Source organism: Misgurnus anguillicaudatus, chromosome 7, assembly GCF_027580225.2.
Source record: "Misgurnus anguillicaudatus chromosome 7, ASM2758022v2, whole genome shotgun sequence".
Lineage (NCBI taxonomy): Eukaryota > Metazoa > Chordata > Actinopteri > Cypriniformes > Cobitidae > Misgurnus > Misgurnus anguillicaudatus.
In genome coordinates this window covers 6119603-6136912 of record NC_073343.2, presented here as the reverse complement: position 1 = coordinate 6136912, position 17310 = coordinate 6119603, and the positions used below count along the sequence as shown (strand labels likewise).

The 17310-nt window shown below is 36.2% G+C and overlaps 1 protein-coding gene and 1 long non-coding RNA gene across 6 annotated transcripts in view; one reads left to right on the top strand and one right to left on the bottom strand.

Moving 5' to 3' along the window:
- Positions 1 to 11198: 11198 nt before the first annotated feature.
- Positions 11199 to 14096, bottom strand: LOC129417418 (uncharacterized). Its single transcript, XR_012370425.1, has 3 exons — positions 13603 to 14096; positions 13099 to 13162; positions 11199 to 12501 (listed from the first exon to the last, which is right to left on the bottom strand). It is a non-coding gene; the product is annotated as an uncharacterized lncRNA (long non-coding RNA).
- A 108-nt stretch (positions 14097 to 14204) lies between these two features.
- LOC129441453 (uncharacterized) overlaps positions 14205 to 17310 on the top strand; it is a 66707-nt gene continuing 63601 nt past the window's right edge. For all 5 annotated transcript variants that reach the window (XR_012370423.1, XR_012370419.1, XR_012370424.1 and 2 more), the window contains exon 1: positions 14205 to 14390. Coding sequence is in view for 2 of the 5 variants with exons in the window: in XM_073869304.1 (XP_073725405.1) it covers positions 14301 to 14390 (90 nt within the window). In the remaining 3 variants the exon portion in view is untranslated. The remainder of the gene's footprint in view (positions 14391 to 17310) is intronic.

Here is a 17310-nt window from a genome sequence, read left to right as displayed (position 1 = left end):
ATTAATAAACAATCGGTATCGGCCTTTCTTGTGCTATTGCCGATATGCCGATGGTTTCAAATTCATCAAAAATCGTCCGATAAATATCGGCGGCCGATACATCGGTGCATCACTAAAATAAACCCTAATTATCATCCGAACGAATATAGTGACCGTGTATTGTTTTCATATTAGTGGCTTAAATTAGTGTGGGCTAAACATTCCCCACAATCCATTCACAAAGTTTAAAACGTAGAAAATGGATTAAGGTTCACAATGTTGGGCAGAAACTAGTAACTAGTTACTTTAATAATATTACTTTCCCTGGTAACTGGTAGTGTAATGATTTACTAAAAAACAGATACATTACAGTTACCATCCAAAAAGGGCTAGTTGCTAGTTACATGTTTGTCACCTGCTTGAGCCTGTTGCAAATTTTGGTATATATGTTACAGCTTTATTACATTACATAACTTGTTTAACAAATAGTTTGAGGCTGTTGTACTCTTCATTTATCTGCAACTTTCATGGATTCACAGACTCACAAACTTTTATGCTGGGGTGTGCAATTGAAAAGTAATATAACTAGTAGTGTAACTAATTACTTTTGGCTAGTAAGTACATTTACATTTAGCAGACGGTTTAATCCAAAGCGATTTACAAATGAGGTGGAAGATACATAATTGCTCTGAATCTTGTCTCGGTCAACCTAACACAGTACATGAGGCATGGTTATTTTTTATATAATGAAAGAACAGAATAAGAGAAAAAGTAAGTAGCAATGCAGGCTCAGGTGTAAATAAAAGTGATGTGTCTTCAGTCGATTTCTGAAGGTTGCCAACGACTCTGCTGGTCTTGTTGCGCTGATGATGAAGCCACCACAAGCCACCGGAGCGCAGACATCATATGACTGAATTAGTTTATTAGTGTGTGTATGTATAGGGGTGCAGAGTCTGTGGCTGTCTCCTCACTTTAAAACTTTTCCTTGTAAATTGGGTTGCCAGCCACATTCTGTATATTTACAACTAGACAACTTTTACAGACTTGACCTGTAATTGCCAGATACAGTATCATGCTGCAATTTATTTTTTACAGTATTTTCTATAAAACTTTACACTGTAAATTTACATAATGGCATCTATAATGCCAGCAAATTACTGTATTTTTACAAAACTATAACCAAGTTATGTATTCTACTGATATGCCACTTAAATATAAATTAGTCATTACATGTGTTATATTGCAATAAATTATGAATAGTTTTTATTAAAACATGAGAACTATTACTGTTTTTACATAACAGTAGTCTCAAATGGAAAGTAAATACACACACACACAATTTAAAACCTTTATTTTTTACAGGCAAAAGCCACAAAACTGCCTTATATAAACATGTTGGCTGAAATGTCAGCTGTATGAAATAAATGCACTTGACAGTTAACAGAACAGTTAAGAATGATCAGAATATAAACAATCAAGTGCTCTTATAACTTTCAAAGAATGGAAAGGTTTTAAAATATATTAAAATTATGCAAAAAAAAAGGAAAAAATGAAAGTCAGGAGGGAAAAATACATTAACATAAGTATGTTGGATAAAATGCCAGCAGTACTTTTGTATTGTAATTAAAGGGACACGTCACCCATTTGCATTAGGCTTTGTATAGTTAGAACCCCAGTCATGTTTTTGAATGGTCATGCATCATTTTCTCAGTTGCCGCTGAGACAGGAGAAATACAGATTTCAGTGTTGCACTTCCTTCTTTCAATGATATAAAATCATCATTTTGCATCATTGAAAGCAGGAAGTCCAATATCTTTGTTGAGGGGGTGAGACCATAGATATGTATATAAAGGCTAGATGGCTCAAGGCGGAGTCCCTAACGGCATCACCTGGCGGCCATCTTACGACAGGGCGCTCGCTCACTCGTAGCATTGAGTTTAATGGTGCAGGTACTTTTAAATGACCATAACTTGCTAAATTTTCTACCGATTTTCAAACGGTTTGGGTTTTTACAAACGTTATTAACGTGGCTATAATTCTGGATGCTTTAACATGTTTCATGAATTTATTTTTTATTTTTAGTATAGGTATGCAGTGTCATAGGTACATCTTTGACGTTTATAACAAACCAAACCGTTTGAAAATCGGTAAAAAATTAAGCAAGTGATGGTCATTTAAAAGCACCTGCACCACTAAAACCCAATGCTACGAGTGAGCGAGCGCCCTGTCGTAAGATGGCCGCCAAAATGCGGACGTTGCACTCAATTGGCCAGCAGCGCGGACGAGCCATCTAGCCTTTATATACATATCTATGGGTGACGCACTTTCAATACAGATTAATGTTTCTACGGGTGAAATGCTCCTTTAACAGTTAATAGCACATCATTTACAATGCATGAAACTTTATTTCCTTTTAATCAAATTACAGTATATGGTGTAAGTGTCTAAACAAAATTCCATTCAAAGTCTGTAAGTTTTTTAAGAAGAAAAGAGGAAACCTGTGGGTTCACAGTAGTGTTTTTCTGCACAACTTGGCCAGTTTTCTTTTAAGTCATTTTCCCTTTCTTCATCTTTGATCCACGTTCCAGGTTGATGTAGAGAAATCATCTGCAAGGCACAAAGCAAACAACAAAAAATACTATTATTTTGAGGTCTACACTCCAAAAATGAATGTGTTAAACACAACAAAATCAGTGTTATTATTGGAACAACACATTTTGTGTTACTTTTAACAAGTTAACTTGTGTTGTCACTTTTATTTATTTTAACACAAAATACATTGCATTTCACTGACAAAACTTGCAAACAAACCAAACTTTCCACCTTAAACTATATTCTTCTATTAAAAAAATCACAAACTTGTGTATACTTTCAGGTGCTCAGCCAAGGCTGCATTTTAAAAATAAAAATTTGATGAACTTTTGGATGTTGTCTTCTTACTTACACAGTAATTATTAAATATTTATTCATTAATTGTGCAATTTAATTGTATTATTTGGTGTAAACAGAAGTAACTGGGGAAGATCAATGGTCTGTAAAAAAAAAAACGTTCTAGTCAAAATAGAAATCTGAATGTTAGGGCTGCAACCCACATTAAACAATTATTAAGCATAGTATAAATCCAAAATGCCTTTTTTACTTCATGTTGTTAATGCCCGAATCAGAATTTGTAGAAAAAATCTGATCTTAATTGTGCACTGGATCACAACTATATCACAACTAAATGTGTCCTAAATATTTTATATTAGATTAAGATTAGGTCAGATGAATACAGTTCATACTTATTAAGCTTTAATATAAAGTTTCAGTTTTACAAGACATGACCCACACTTACGATTACACTGTACAATGTTGCAAAACTTCTGCTTGCAACTTGATTTACACCTTTTTACACTTCATGTACCCTCTCGCAAATTGTATCCTGCACATGCAAATCTTTTAGGTGTGATTTTATTTTCATACATCCCCCAGTTTTTAATGATATTGTCTTCTTTAGACACCCAGCTTATGTAGAGAAAATTCAGCTTTTCACAAAAAAGCATTGTGGGGATTCAATCCAAACCTAGGTTACTATATATAAGTGAATTACCACCCATTCAATGTGTTTATTGAAGACGTTGATAATGTAAAATGTGTGATAAGTTATCAATAAACTGTATTTAACCTTTGTGAATAAATATAAATGTAAAAAACATATGAATGGGAAATGAGTGTCTAACCTCTGAACAAACTCAAAGGTGTTGAGTTGAAAAAACTCTTCCTGATACTGGAGGTTACAATTGTAGAATGAGGCAATCAGCGCTTCAAGATCAGAGATAAAGTTGGGCTGCTCTCCTTCACACACAACCTGACCGTCCATGCTCAACATTCAGCGCTGGTTGCTTAGATACTGAAAAATAACCAAAAAAAGAGATTAATAAAACAGTTTAAATAAAAAAGTCTTTTTTGTCTATTTTTGTGATGTTATTTAGTTGTTTTTAAATATAACTTTTAAACATAACTAAACCCCAACCAATGAGGGTTTTTTGGGGGGGGGGCGATGCCGATACAGATGTTAGGAAGTAAAAAAGGCAGATATTGATATATAGACCGATATTTTTTGTGTGTATATTATAGGACAGTACAGTACACATATACCACAGTATAGTGCTGTATACAGTACCAGTCAAAGGTTTGGACACTGGAAGTAAGTTCAAATGTTTGACTGGTACTGTATATAGAATACAGTACATACATAAACAGAATATCAGCACATTTGAGTGATAATTGCAAGAAATATGTTTATCAAACACGTATAAATGATGTGACAAAGATATTTAATGGGGGCAGGGGTAACAATTTAACAATAAACTTGTTAAATTGTTACCCTGACATCAGTGCACTGAACAGTAAGCATCACTTTACTTAATAACTTTAAAACACAAATAAAATAAAATATATAACTTGAGTTAATGGCAGTTTTTAGGGACGAGAATAACAGTATTTTGGAAAAAGGAAACTTATGGAGTCGTTGTTTATTAACACCTGTAAAAAGTAATTTTCTGTAATTAAAAAAATTGTATGTTTACTGTCAGTATGGCTGATATTTATTGACGATATTTATCATAATAATGACAGGTCCACCAGTTTAGTTTATGTATATTGCAACATTTAAATATACCTATACAGTGGCGGCTCTTGACTGCTCATTCGAGGGGCCCAAATTCAAAATATGTGTTCGGAGTGTCATGTGTGTTTTCAAAAATGTGTTTGTTGCTTCATGTGAACCATGTGCATCATGTGTTTTGTCAAAATAAGTGCCTTCTGCACATGCGTCAAAACCATTTATGATAAAAGAGACGCTCACGTTCACAAAATACACGCAAGACACTCCATTAACAGTAAACTCTGACTACACATGAGAATGCGAGTATCTGGCAAACGTGAGCGTCTCTTTTATCATAAACCCTTCAGACGCGTCTGCAGCAGGCACTTATTTTGACAAAACACGTGATGCACGCAGAACACATATTTTGAAATTACAAACCACACACATGAAGGGCAACATACGTGTTCTGACGAACTTTGCATCGAGTGCCCTCGAAAAAAGAAGTCACCGGCCACCACTCACCTATAACATACCTACATTGAACATACACACCTCGCTTGTGTTTCCTCCTGCATCAGCAGCTGCGTTGCAGGTGAACATCTCTGAGCAGTCTCTCCATGTTCTTCTTTTATGTGTAGCTGCTCACCTTAAACAGATCCAGTACATTTAAAGTAATGTTTTAAATCAAATGAAGCACTACGTATAATACCACTTCAAAGAGTCTTTTTGATTTTTGTTGCAATAGTTTTGGAAGTGCATTTTACGTCTCTGTGCAAATCACAGAGGTGGGACAAAGTCATTGTTATGCAAGTCACAAGTAAGTCACAAGTCTTTGCTTTCGAGTCCCGAGTCAAGTCGAGTCAAAGATGAGGCAAGTCCCGAGTCGAATCAGAAGTCAAAGCCAACAAGTTTCAAGTCGAGTCCAAAGTCCTACCATTTTAGTTTCGAGTCATTTCAAGTCCTCTTACCACAGAAATAAAATGCGTGCTGTGGACAGGTGGAGGGAGGCCCCTATACTGCATTGCATTTGCAAAAGATCAAATTGGCCAAAAGTCTGTAAGTCATTTGTGCGCGATGGGGAAGCAGAATGATGCCACCATGGCTGAAAACTCGCTCCACTGGAGCACTAGAAGCAGACACAGACTCGGATGGCTACTTGAAAGAGTGAAGGAAGAGTCTTACTGTTCAGTGCCCAGAACAAAAGGGCATTCTGTCCTTCTGCCATGTCAATGTAGTGACTTAGCTGCTGTGGAGTAGTCTAGATTTTTGTTTTCCCTCTCACCCTTATGCTCACTCGTCTCAGCGCGACCCCCCATAAGCACACCACACTCACAGATGCATATGTATGGATCTTCATGTAACTGAGAGCATTCTGAAAGTGTACTCATAAACACATAAACTGAATGTGTTATCAATGTCAGTTTATTATAAGAAAAAAAGACTTTAAAAGCCAATGGGTTTACAGCTGCGGAAACTGGACTGATTTTTAGACTGGTTTAGTGGTAATCAACATCTAACTTAGGGCCAAAAGTTACTCAACTGTTAATTAAAATAAAATAAACTGTTTACAATCTTCAAACCGTGGCTAACACATGCATTGAAGGAGAAAAAAATCCACTCTTTCAATAGCTATTATCTGACAACTATTGATAACATTACCATGTGTAATTTAATGGTGTAAATGTTTTTAATAAATACACATTTAAGATGACCATGAATTAACTCTAATTTGCATAGTCTTTGATATAAAAAGCGTATATTTGCATATACAAGCATTGTCTTAATCAGAGATGGGCATAAATACATGGAAATGTATTTCAAATACAAATACAAAATACTGTGTCGAAAAATTTATTTAAATACAAATACAAAATACTGTGAGGAAAAATGTATTTAAATACAAATACAGTATTTTGTATTTTGAAAATACACAAAATACATGTGAAATTGGTGATTCTGTGCAAGTATCCCTATTAGGCTGAAATCTATCTGGGTCTATTTCTGAATGCCAAAAAGGATTTAGATGTGTGCAACTACTTAGAAACTTTCATTTTATTTTACGTACCTCTTGCTTTCCCCTGCACTGTAAAAAATAGAAAACTAGAAAAAAAACTTGGTAACACTTTACTTGAAGGGGTGTGCATAAGGCCGACATGACACATTCATAATCATAACATGACGTGTCATGAACATGAAGAAGATTTTATGCACATTTATGACAACTGCCATTAAGTGTCATTTACTCAGTTATGTAATTTTTAATGCAAAGATGACATTGTTTGAGATATCTTTGTTATGGCATTAAGTGTTAATACTATGTCAAATATTATTAATACTCGGTCAAATAAACATTATGAACTGAAGAATATTCATGATGCTGTTATAAAAACTATTTAACAGAGTATTAACACTTAATGACATTTTAATGACAAACTATATTTGCATCACTGGTAAAAAGTGGTCAGTTATGTTGTCTTGGTTAATGTGAAGTTGTCATGGCAAGTTATGATGTATGGGTTAAAGCAACACAATGTAGTTTCCATGTAAAAATGACTTACAACTCCCCCATGTGGTTGAAAAGCGTATCTGGTGCCTGGTATCAGACACTCTTCTGCAGGCAGGGGAAGGGGCGGGCTGTGTTTCTTACCCTCCACCGCCACTTTCAGAGTGTGCTTGTAACAGCTAGGAGGCTGCTCAGGTTGCAGCAACAGTACAATTTGTCCAGTTAAAAGTTGTTCTATCACTGAAATAATTTTAGAGAGATTATTTAAAGGTAAAAAACTACATAGTGTTGCTTTAATGTCAAGTTGTCATAACAAAGACATCTCAAACAATGTCATCTTTGTCATTTGTTCAATTATGTCATTTTTATTGCAATTAATGACAGTTGTCATAAACATCCATAAAATCTCCTTCATATTCATGACACGTGTCATGTTATGATTATGAATGTGTCATGTCAGCCTTATGAACACCCCTTCAAGTAAAGTGATGTTTTATAAAAACATCATAAAAACTTTTTCATGTGTCGTCAAAATGACCCACAACCTAATCAGTCATCAGTTTATATGTTAAGAAATCCATGCATTTACATACGTCTCACGAGACAAATTATTCGGCAAACTAATTCCTCTCATTGCTGCTTTTTGATGGTTTTGAGAACAATTACTCACGAGTCGCCCTCTGTCATTTCACAGAATTATACAATGGAAAGCACGTCAAGCATAAAAGCCTTTTAGGTTTACACAGTTTTTCGATATTTTACTATGTTCTTACCTGATGAATTGATACATGCCTATCTTTTTTTCAATACTGTATGTGCACTTAATCTTTGCACAGCATGTCATGAATGTGTTAGCATTTAGCCTAGTCCCATTTATTCCTTAGGATCCAAACAGGGATGAATTTAGAAGCCACCAAACACTTCCGTGTTTTCCCTATTTAAAGACTGTTACATAGTTACCCAAGTAAGTATGGTGGCACCAAATAAAACGTGATTTTTAAGTGAATAAAAAATGAGAACTATATTGTATGGCGGAAGAGCACTTAGTTTGCAGCACTTCAACCTCTGGCGCAGTAACATCATTACTCCTGTGAAGATGTTACTGCGTACTGAGGTCAAAATGCTGCAAACTATGTGCTCTTTCTCCATGCATTGAAAAAAGATAGTTATATATTAATTTGTCCAAGTTGAGGTAAGAACATAGTAAAATATAAAAAAATTGTGGTTTTCCTTCAGGTCAAAAGTGTAGGCCAATTTGTCAGCGTTCAACACTCTGTCTCAGTCGTGCAATGTGCAAGTGTAGCGTGCAACTGCCTGCCAACGTGCAAGTGTAAATTTGAATTTCCTTTTGCGACAGTTATAACACAAATCACATCACACCAAATAATTAAATCGCCTTTGCTTTATTTCCCACTCCAACATTTCAATTATTGCCCACTAAAAGCTGCACAGATTATTTGCTTAACTAGTTGATGCATGAAAACAGCACCCTGACTGGTTGACTGGCTCAAAGTATTTTGAGTATTTTAAAAATACAAAAATACTCATCTTAAATGTATTTAAATACAAATTACATTTCATTTTTTGCAAAGGCTTTAAAATACAAAATACAAAATACTATTTTGTATTTCAAATACGTATTTTAAATACATGTATTTGAAATACTGCCCATCCCTGCTTAACATGAAAATAAGCTTTTACTTATTATTACTTTTAACTTTTATTATTACAAGATTATCCTGTAACCTAATATTAGACACCCAAACCAAACAGAAGGTTAAGATCATATACATCTTGAACTTAGGTATATAAATGAACACAGAGAAGGGAAGTTTAACACTGTGAAGCACAAGCAAACACGCAGCAAAAAACCATCAGCATATAATCACGGGCTTATTTTATTGCATTTGGATTCTTACCTCTAGATAAAGTAATAAACTGGACTGATGATTTAAATGTTGTTTACTCACATGTGCGTTGTTAGCTCTCCGGGGGTGTATTCCAGAAAGCAGGTTATGTGACTTACCCGGGTAAGTTTAGGAGTAAGCAAGGGGATAACCTCTGCTTTCGGTTCCAAAAACGGAGGTAACTTTCGGGTTATGTAAGTAACCATAGCAACTGACTCTCTGAAGATAACCTGCTCCGGACCAGGTTATGTTGCAGGGTAAGTTCATTTTAGTTAATAAAACGAGGCTCCGGAGGATGTCTGCGCATGCATGTAAATATGATGAGCGTGCAGCGAGCGTGGAAGCATATATTTTGCATAATATTACAATGTTAAAGCATTTATTTTATTACATTTACAGTCGCAAATATTTATTGCTTTCTTAAAAATTTATGATATTTTCTTTAAATAACATGGATTGATATTTGTGATTGGACTAATTACTATACATTTTATTATAATGTTCATTAATTAACATTAGTTAACTACATTAGTTAACATGAACTAATGATGAACTGCACTTGTGCAGCATTTATTAATCTTTATTAATGTTAATTTCAACAATTACTAATACTTTATTAAAATTTGGTTAACGTTGGTTAACGCACCGTGAACTAACATGAACAAACAATGAACAGCTTTATTTCTATTAACTAACATTAACAAAGATGAATAAATACTGTAACAAATGTATTGCTCATGGTTTGTTTATGTTAGTTAATACATTAACTAATGTTAAATCATGAACATTATAATAAAGTGTTGCCAAATTATGTCCATTATTAATAAAAATTGATTCATATTTGTGTTCGGACTAAATACTATACATTTAATTATGTTCATTATTAATATATCTCCAAATATCAGTGGATGTATGAAACACATTTCTATCAGTTACTTAATGTTAACAATAAAGATAATTTGAGATTAATCTAAAGTTCCAAGGTGATACAGTGTCATACAATGGAAAGTCCAAAAACTAAACAGGGTCACCCAAAGGAGCAGAAGTGAAATAAGTACAATATAGTGAATATAATCATAGTGCATTTTATGCATACACTATACAATCATATCTAAAAAAAACTGTAAATAAGCCTTATGACAGATTATGCACATAATGTGCCACAACCTTTACGAAAATTAACCATGGTTTTATTGGTGTAAAGTTGTGGTAACCATGTTTTTTTTGGGGGGGGGGCATTGATCATTGATCTATGATTATTTTTACAGGCTTTTAAATAATATTTAAATAATATTATGTGTATTTTCGTTGAGACACATATAGTATTGGACTTAAATGGGGTAAAATAGGTTCATATTAATTATTTAATTTTATTTTGTAATCACACACTTCTAAGCCGATTATAAAACATTGATTTTGACAGAAAGTATTGGTTTATAATGTTATTTCTCATTTAAAAACTTTTAAGTTATCTGACGTTTCCATGGTGACTCGTGAAATCTGTGATCTATTGACAATGCCTTTATGTTGTTACCGTGAGCACGCATTAACTCTGGGTAACTTTCAGTGGGTTGATTGAACTAACTCTTAAACTGTGTTTTGGAACCGACATACCCACAGTAAGCAAGTTTGGGGTTGATCAACCCAATGAAATCTAATGGTAAGTTAACCCTGCTTTCTGGAATACACTCCTGATTTTATGTTGTGCACTGCTCCACTCGTTCCTCCACATGTTTGTTTACGGTGGCGCGTGAGCAGCTACACTGACTGCAGGTTTAACTTCATTTGGCGCTAAAGCCGGGTACACACCAAAAGATAATCGGGATGATTTTGGGCCGATTTCCCCCCTTCCGACAATCCTAGCTATGTCCCGAGTATCGCGAAGGTTTCACAGATTATCTTATCAGATTGTCCCTTCATGTGAGGTGTGTTAAGAGTGTCCGAACCTGCTCGGAAGAACGTCGGAGCCGCGCCGATCATCAAGACTGTCTTATTTCAGAGTATTAACAGTTATAAAATTGACTATTATTCCTAGTTTATCATATATTGTTGTAATATACATATGACTTGCAAATGTAATGCTCAGTTAACTTGAATAAACCAGGTTTCATGACATATGCAGCCTGCATATGCGGCCAAAGTGAAGTTGATATGGACAGCAGAGATGGAGAAATTTATTTGTGGCAACAGCACGAATGTTTATACAACGTGTCTTGTAAAAATGATTCCAAGCACTATCATTGAAATGTCTTCCTGCATATCGTCTGCCATGCTTATTCTGAAGTCTCGCGAGATTTTGTGGGATTTCCTGTGTTCACAGTCGAGACTCTGGTTGAAAATCTGTTTGTGTGTGGTGTGCTGTCTTTGACACATAATGGCAAAGCACACACTATAGGAGCAAAACGGTTAAATCCAGGATTTTTTATCCTCATGTTTGTGGTCTTTCACATTTTGAAAATCTTATAAGATGTAAAAAATCTTCTGGTGTGTACCCAGCATAAGCAGACCTCTTGGTGATGTCAAAGTAGCGCGAGAGTGATTCAAAGCAGATTTCTCCACGTGATAACTGGAATCGCTTTCGCGGTACTTTGCCGTCACTCGCAGGTAGGTTCTTGTGGTGCTAGCTTTGATTTGGGTGGAGGTCAATAGGCCTAGGAAGGCAATGGCTGTTTCTCAATTCCAAGAACGCAAAGAACGGACTTGCGTCCTCGTGGAGATCGGTCTTGCCAGGCTACCTTGGAAGAACGAACTCGGAAGTTTTGCCGCAATGACTTCTGGGGCGTAAAGCGATTTCAGCAAGTCTGCACTCGATGCATCCTCGATATCAAGAACACATCCGGGTATTTTCATGCGTCCTCTGTCCTTGCGTTCTTGAGAATTGGAATGAACTTCGACCGTTAATGATGACGTAGAGCGAGGACACGAGGACTCAAGATCGCTGAAGAACGCATATTGAGAAACAGCCAATAATTGCTTCAGATTCCAGCTCAGCTTTAATCAGTATCAAAACGTTTCAGTCAAACTCAAGGCAGGATATTGTATATGATATTCTAAAAGTGGCAAACAATCTGGTAAGGTCAGGTATTGATGTAACTTTTGTATGGGTAACGTTACCAGCTCATATAGGAGTTGTAGGAAATGAGTCAGCAGATAAATACACTAAGCAAGCAGCTGGAAAGCCTAACATAGATATTGAGGTAAATTACAGTAAAGCAGAAATTAAAAGTATGGTTAAAGTAGCAATGAAATTGAAATAAAAAACTATATATATATATTTTTAATATTGTGGGATTATTAACAAATGACTTATCTGTGAGCTTCATTATTTTTTAAAAATTCGTGTGTGCTCATAATCTTTAATCAAAAATGTAAATCTCCTCCCCTCCTCAAAACGATCTCTCTTCACTTCCGGTCAAAAGTATGGCAGGTGGGCGGGGTCCGGGAGAGGATCGCAGCGATTAGCAATTAGCAACACGACCCAACTTCAAACGATCCAATCAGATCCCGATGGAGATGCTTCACATCTAAATTATGAGTAAAAAACCTGTTAGCCAGCACTTCTATTTTTGAGCATTTTCTGAAAAACGACAACTCCAAACTAAAACATCTGCAGCTCTTAAACCCTATGGTCTATATTCACAATTCTGGTCTTGTTTGAAACTAGACACTTGACATATTGTTGCCTAATAGTAATAACAACTCAGAGTAGTAAAGAAACAGAGTAAAACAAGGTAAAATATACATTAAATGACTTCCGTTTTTCTTTAAATAACATTCACTTAGCAAAAAAGGTATGAAATGGTCATGTGAGACACCTGGGGACACCATATAGGTGAACTGAATGTCTGACCATGCTGTGATTCAAATTTGAGAATGATACTCCAAAAAATTTTGTTTCTGTGAGCTTTTATTTAAAAAAAGTCCAGGCGTCCTTTCAGAAAAAGTGCACTTGGAAACTCCAAATATAGACATGATAACAAAATGACATGATTATAAAAAGAAAATGAGTCAGGACTACATATTACATTATGTATATAAATTCAGAACTTCTCTGCCCACCAAAGCACATAGAAAAAACTATTTCAGAAAAAAACATTTGCACATTATAACAAAATACTTGCTATTTTGAATGTGGTCGCTCATGAATGCACTCCAGATTCCAGTCCTCCTGTGTCAGCTGAAGACCTGTTACAACACACACGCACACAAAGCAAGAGAGGATTTTAGTTTGAGTCAAAAGTTAGAGACATACAACTATTTGTATGAGAAACTATGATGTAATATACATGAACATAATACATACATATACACACACACATATTACATGAATATATTTATTTATAATTACAAATGTCTTATGTTTGCCAAATAACCTATATTTCTCAGCTGGTAATACTCATATTTTCCACCACATATCTTATTTTCTAGTTTTTAGTTTGTATATTCTGTGCATTGGATTCATATAGCTATAAATATGATGCATTTATATAACATGTCATAGAAAAATGAAACCATGTAAAACTCGCATCTTAGTCATCTCCAATGTTACTTTATAATCAAAACAGCTAACAAGAAACAAGAAATGTAACGTAAAATAAATAATGAACAAAAGAATCCAAACTTACTTTATCCAAGCGAGCGCAGCTGAGCTCATAGTCCGGTCCATCTCTCCTCGACGACGCGGTTTTGTTTATATCCAGTCTTGCATTTTTGCTCCGCAATCGTGCTCTTTATCAACTTCTCCAAAACACTCTCAACACAAAAAAGTCATCTGCAGTTGACGATTCACAATGGAGATGTTATATCTAACCTTTGGAGAGGCTCCGGAGAGCCTAGCCGGCTGCTATGCTACCCAAACAAACAAACGCGCACGGAGGGGGCGTGGGCATTTCGCTCCATGCGCTTCTGTAGATTTGCGCAGAAGTACACTTTACTTACGTAAGTTGAATCCTTGTAATCATTTCATGATTGGTTAGTACCACTGCCCTTCAAACTTTGCTTGCTATGCATTGGCTGGCTTCGTTTTGGCGTAATCCAGTCAAAAGCCTATGGTGAGCTGAAGGACATCTGGCTCGGCGAATCGGGTATCCCTTGGCATTTTGAGTTGTCAAACCTTTTCTGATTGGACAAAACAGAAAATAGGGCGGGATATTTATCGGAACAGTCTCACGAAGCAGGAAGAGATGGATTTTCAATGATAAAAATCGATATTTGATAGAAAATAAACATGATCGATCATACTTAGCGGACGCGCGGATGTAAACAAAAGGAGGATATTGCTGGATTTCTCACTATTTTTCATCGTTTTGGATTAAAACGTAGGATGCTTTTTGAAGAGTGGACCCATACGTTGCAATGTACGTTGAAGTTTTGGGGAATTGTCAGAAATTATCAGAACCATATGGCAAGATATGTGAGTACCCACAAAAAATGTTATATGCATTCCGTCTGCATTTCATTTAACCCTTTCCACACCAGTGTATTGATTGCAAAAATAAGCTCAGAACATGAATTTGGAGTGTTTAAACTTTCAAATAATGCAAAGTTTATGCTTGTTGATTGAATATTTGATGTTAAACAAAGTACAAAAACACGTAAAAACGCCCCCTAGGGCCCGCCGCCGGGCCGGTGCGTGCTGTTAGGCATCCTCACACTATTTTTAGTTGGTACGGAAATCTTTGACAATTCCTAGTGGGTATATATATATATATATATATATATATATATATATATATATAAGGCGTGTACCTGAATATCACGTAGACTACACCACTGCTGAGCTGTACAAGTAGGCTACTGCTGGTACGGTCCCAACATCCAAACCAACGTGGTAGGCTACAGTGATTTGGACGAGGCTGAATCTAGCTTCTTATTCGCAGCTTCTTATTGACGCTTTTCGTTCCACCTTAAAAGACGCGACCCTTCCTGCAGTTTCTTTTTCACGCACAGCTTAGGGATCGTAGCGCAATATCTCTTATTCGTGCTGTTTTGAGTGATCATGTTTCTTTTGTTACTGTGAGAGTAATATACATTTGAAAATAAACAGAATAACAGAGTTATGAAAGAACACGGATAGTCAGAATTTTAACAAAATTTACATTGTTAAACGTGTCATCTTTGGATTGCATTAATGGATCATCTTAATATATATGTCTTTGTGATGTTCGTGTGGATGCTTGCGTGTGTGTGTGTGTGTGGATGTGCGTCTGTGTGTGTGTGTGTGTGTGTGTGTGTGTGTGTGCGCGCGCGCGCGCGGGAGTGCTTGCGAGTATGCGTGTTCTCGCGGGTGCGTGCATTTGTGTGTGTGTGTGTGTGTGTGTGAGAGAGAGAGAAAGAAAGAAAGAGAGAGAGTGCGCGAGTATGCGTATGTGTGTGGGGCCGCGCGGGTTGTGTGTGTGTGCGCGGGCGTGTGTGTGTGTGTGTGTGTGTGTGTGTGTGTGCGTGCGGCGCGCACGCGTGTGCGAGTGTGTGTGCGCGGGTGCGTGCTTGCTAATGCGTGTTTGTTTGAAGTTTGCAGATGACTCTAGAAATGATGAATCTATACATACAGAAGCTTAGAGAGCCTGTTGCTTCAAACTGTGGAGATGAGAGTAGATTTCCTGAAGAGCCCCTATCACTCCCTCTCAACATTTTCAAATTTACTGTGCCAGAATTTTTTTTCCACAAGACATCTTCACCTTAAGCAGTTACAGTAGCACATTTGCTCCGACCTTGCTGTTTTAAAATGCAGTATTGTATAGTGCAACATCCCACACTAGGGTCCAACAGGGTAAACTGCGCAAATACACAGTACAATATACATTACATACAGTTCCATATACAGCACTCATAGACATTTGTAAATAACTCTCCCACTCGCTTCTTATATATATTATTTGTTTTAATTTCTAATTTTACATTAAATGTTGCTATTTGCTGTTTATCTATATACTGTTTGTCTGTAAGTACCAAACTAAAATACATTTCTTGTGCAAGTGTGCATAATTGGCAAATAAAGCTTATTTTGATTCTGGTTCTCTGATACTTATTGTAGCTGTTTATACTTTACAAGACGCAATGACACAACATCAAACTCAATGTGCATTTATTAAACAAATTATTTCTCATTACATAGCACTCTCAAATTACTTTAAAGACGAATTGCATCGTCAGCTCAGTTGTCGGCACCACATCTGAGCCGCTCCCCGGGGTGCGTCCAAACCTCCACTGCAGGGCCACACCCAGCGCTCCCGTCCATCCTCGTGAAAAAATCAGATTTATTTACAGGAACATTTTAAAGTTATGGTAACATAAACTTGGTAATTTTGACAATCCAGTTAATAGACATTGCATTTTAAACCATATTTGAGGTGCTATATCCCAGTTGCCCTCTGGGGTGCGTTTAATATTTCAATGCAGGGTCACACTCAGTGCCCCTTTCTATCACCATGCCAAACATCAGACTTATTTACAGCAGCATTTTAAAGATATGGTCCCATAATCTTGGCATTTTTCGCAATACAGTAACTGACAGTGCATTTTAACCAAATTTATGGTGCTATATCTCAGTTGCCCTCTGGGGTGCGTTTAATATTTCAATGCAGGGTCACACTCAGCCTGCCTATCACCATACCAAAAATCAGACTTATTTACAGCAGCATTTTAAAGTTATGGTCCCATAAACTTGGGCATTTTTGTCAAGACAGTTAAATTAATTGCACTTTATCAAATTTGACGTACTATATCTCAGTTGCCCTCTGGGCTGCGTTTAATATTTCAATGCACAGTCACACTCAGTGCTCCTGCCTATCACCATTCAAAAAATCAGAATAATTTACAGCAGCATTTTAAAGTTATGGTCCCATAAACTTGCCATTTTTGACAAGACATTTACAGACACTGCATTTTAACCAAATTAGAGCTGCAATATCTCAGTTGGCCTCTGGGGTGCGTTTAATATCTCAATGCAAGGTCACACTCAGTGCTCCTGCCTATCACCATAGCAAAAATCAGAATAATTTACAGCAGCTTTTTAAAGTTATGGTCTCATAAACTTGGCATTTTTGACAATACAGTTACAGACACTGCATTTTAACCAAATTTGAGGTGCAATATCTCAATTGGCCTCTAGGGTGCGTTTAGTATCTCAATGCAGGGTCACACTCAGTGCTCTTGCCTATCACCATAGCAAAAATCAGAATAATTTACAGCAGCATTTTAAAGTTATGGTCCCATAAACTTGCCATTTTTGACTAGACAGTTAAAGTAATTACACTTTAACCAAATTTGAGGTGCTATATCTCAGTTGTCCTCTGGGGTGCGTTTAATATTTCAATGCAGGGTCACACTCAGTA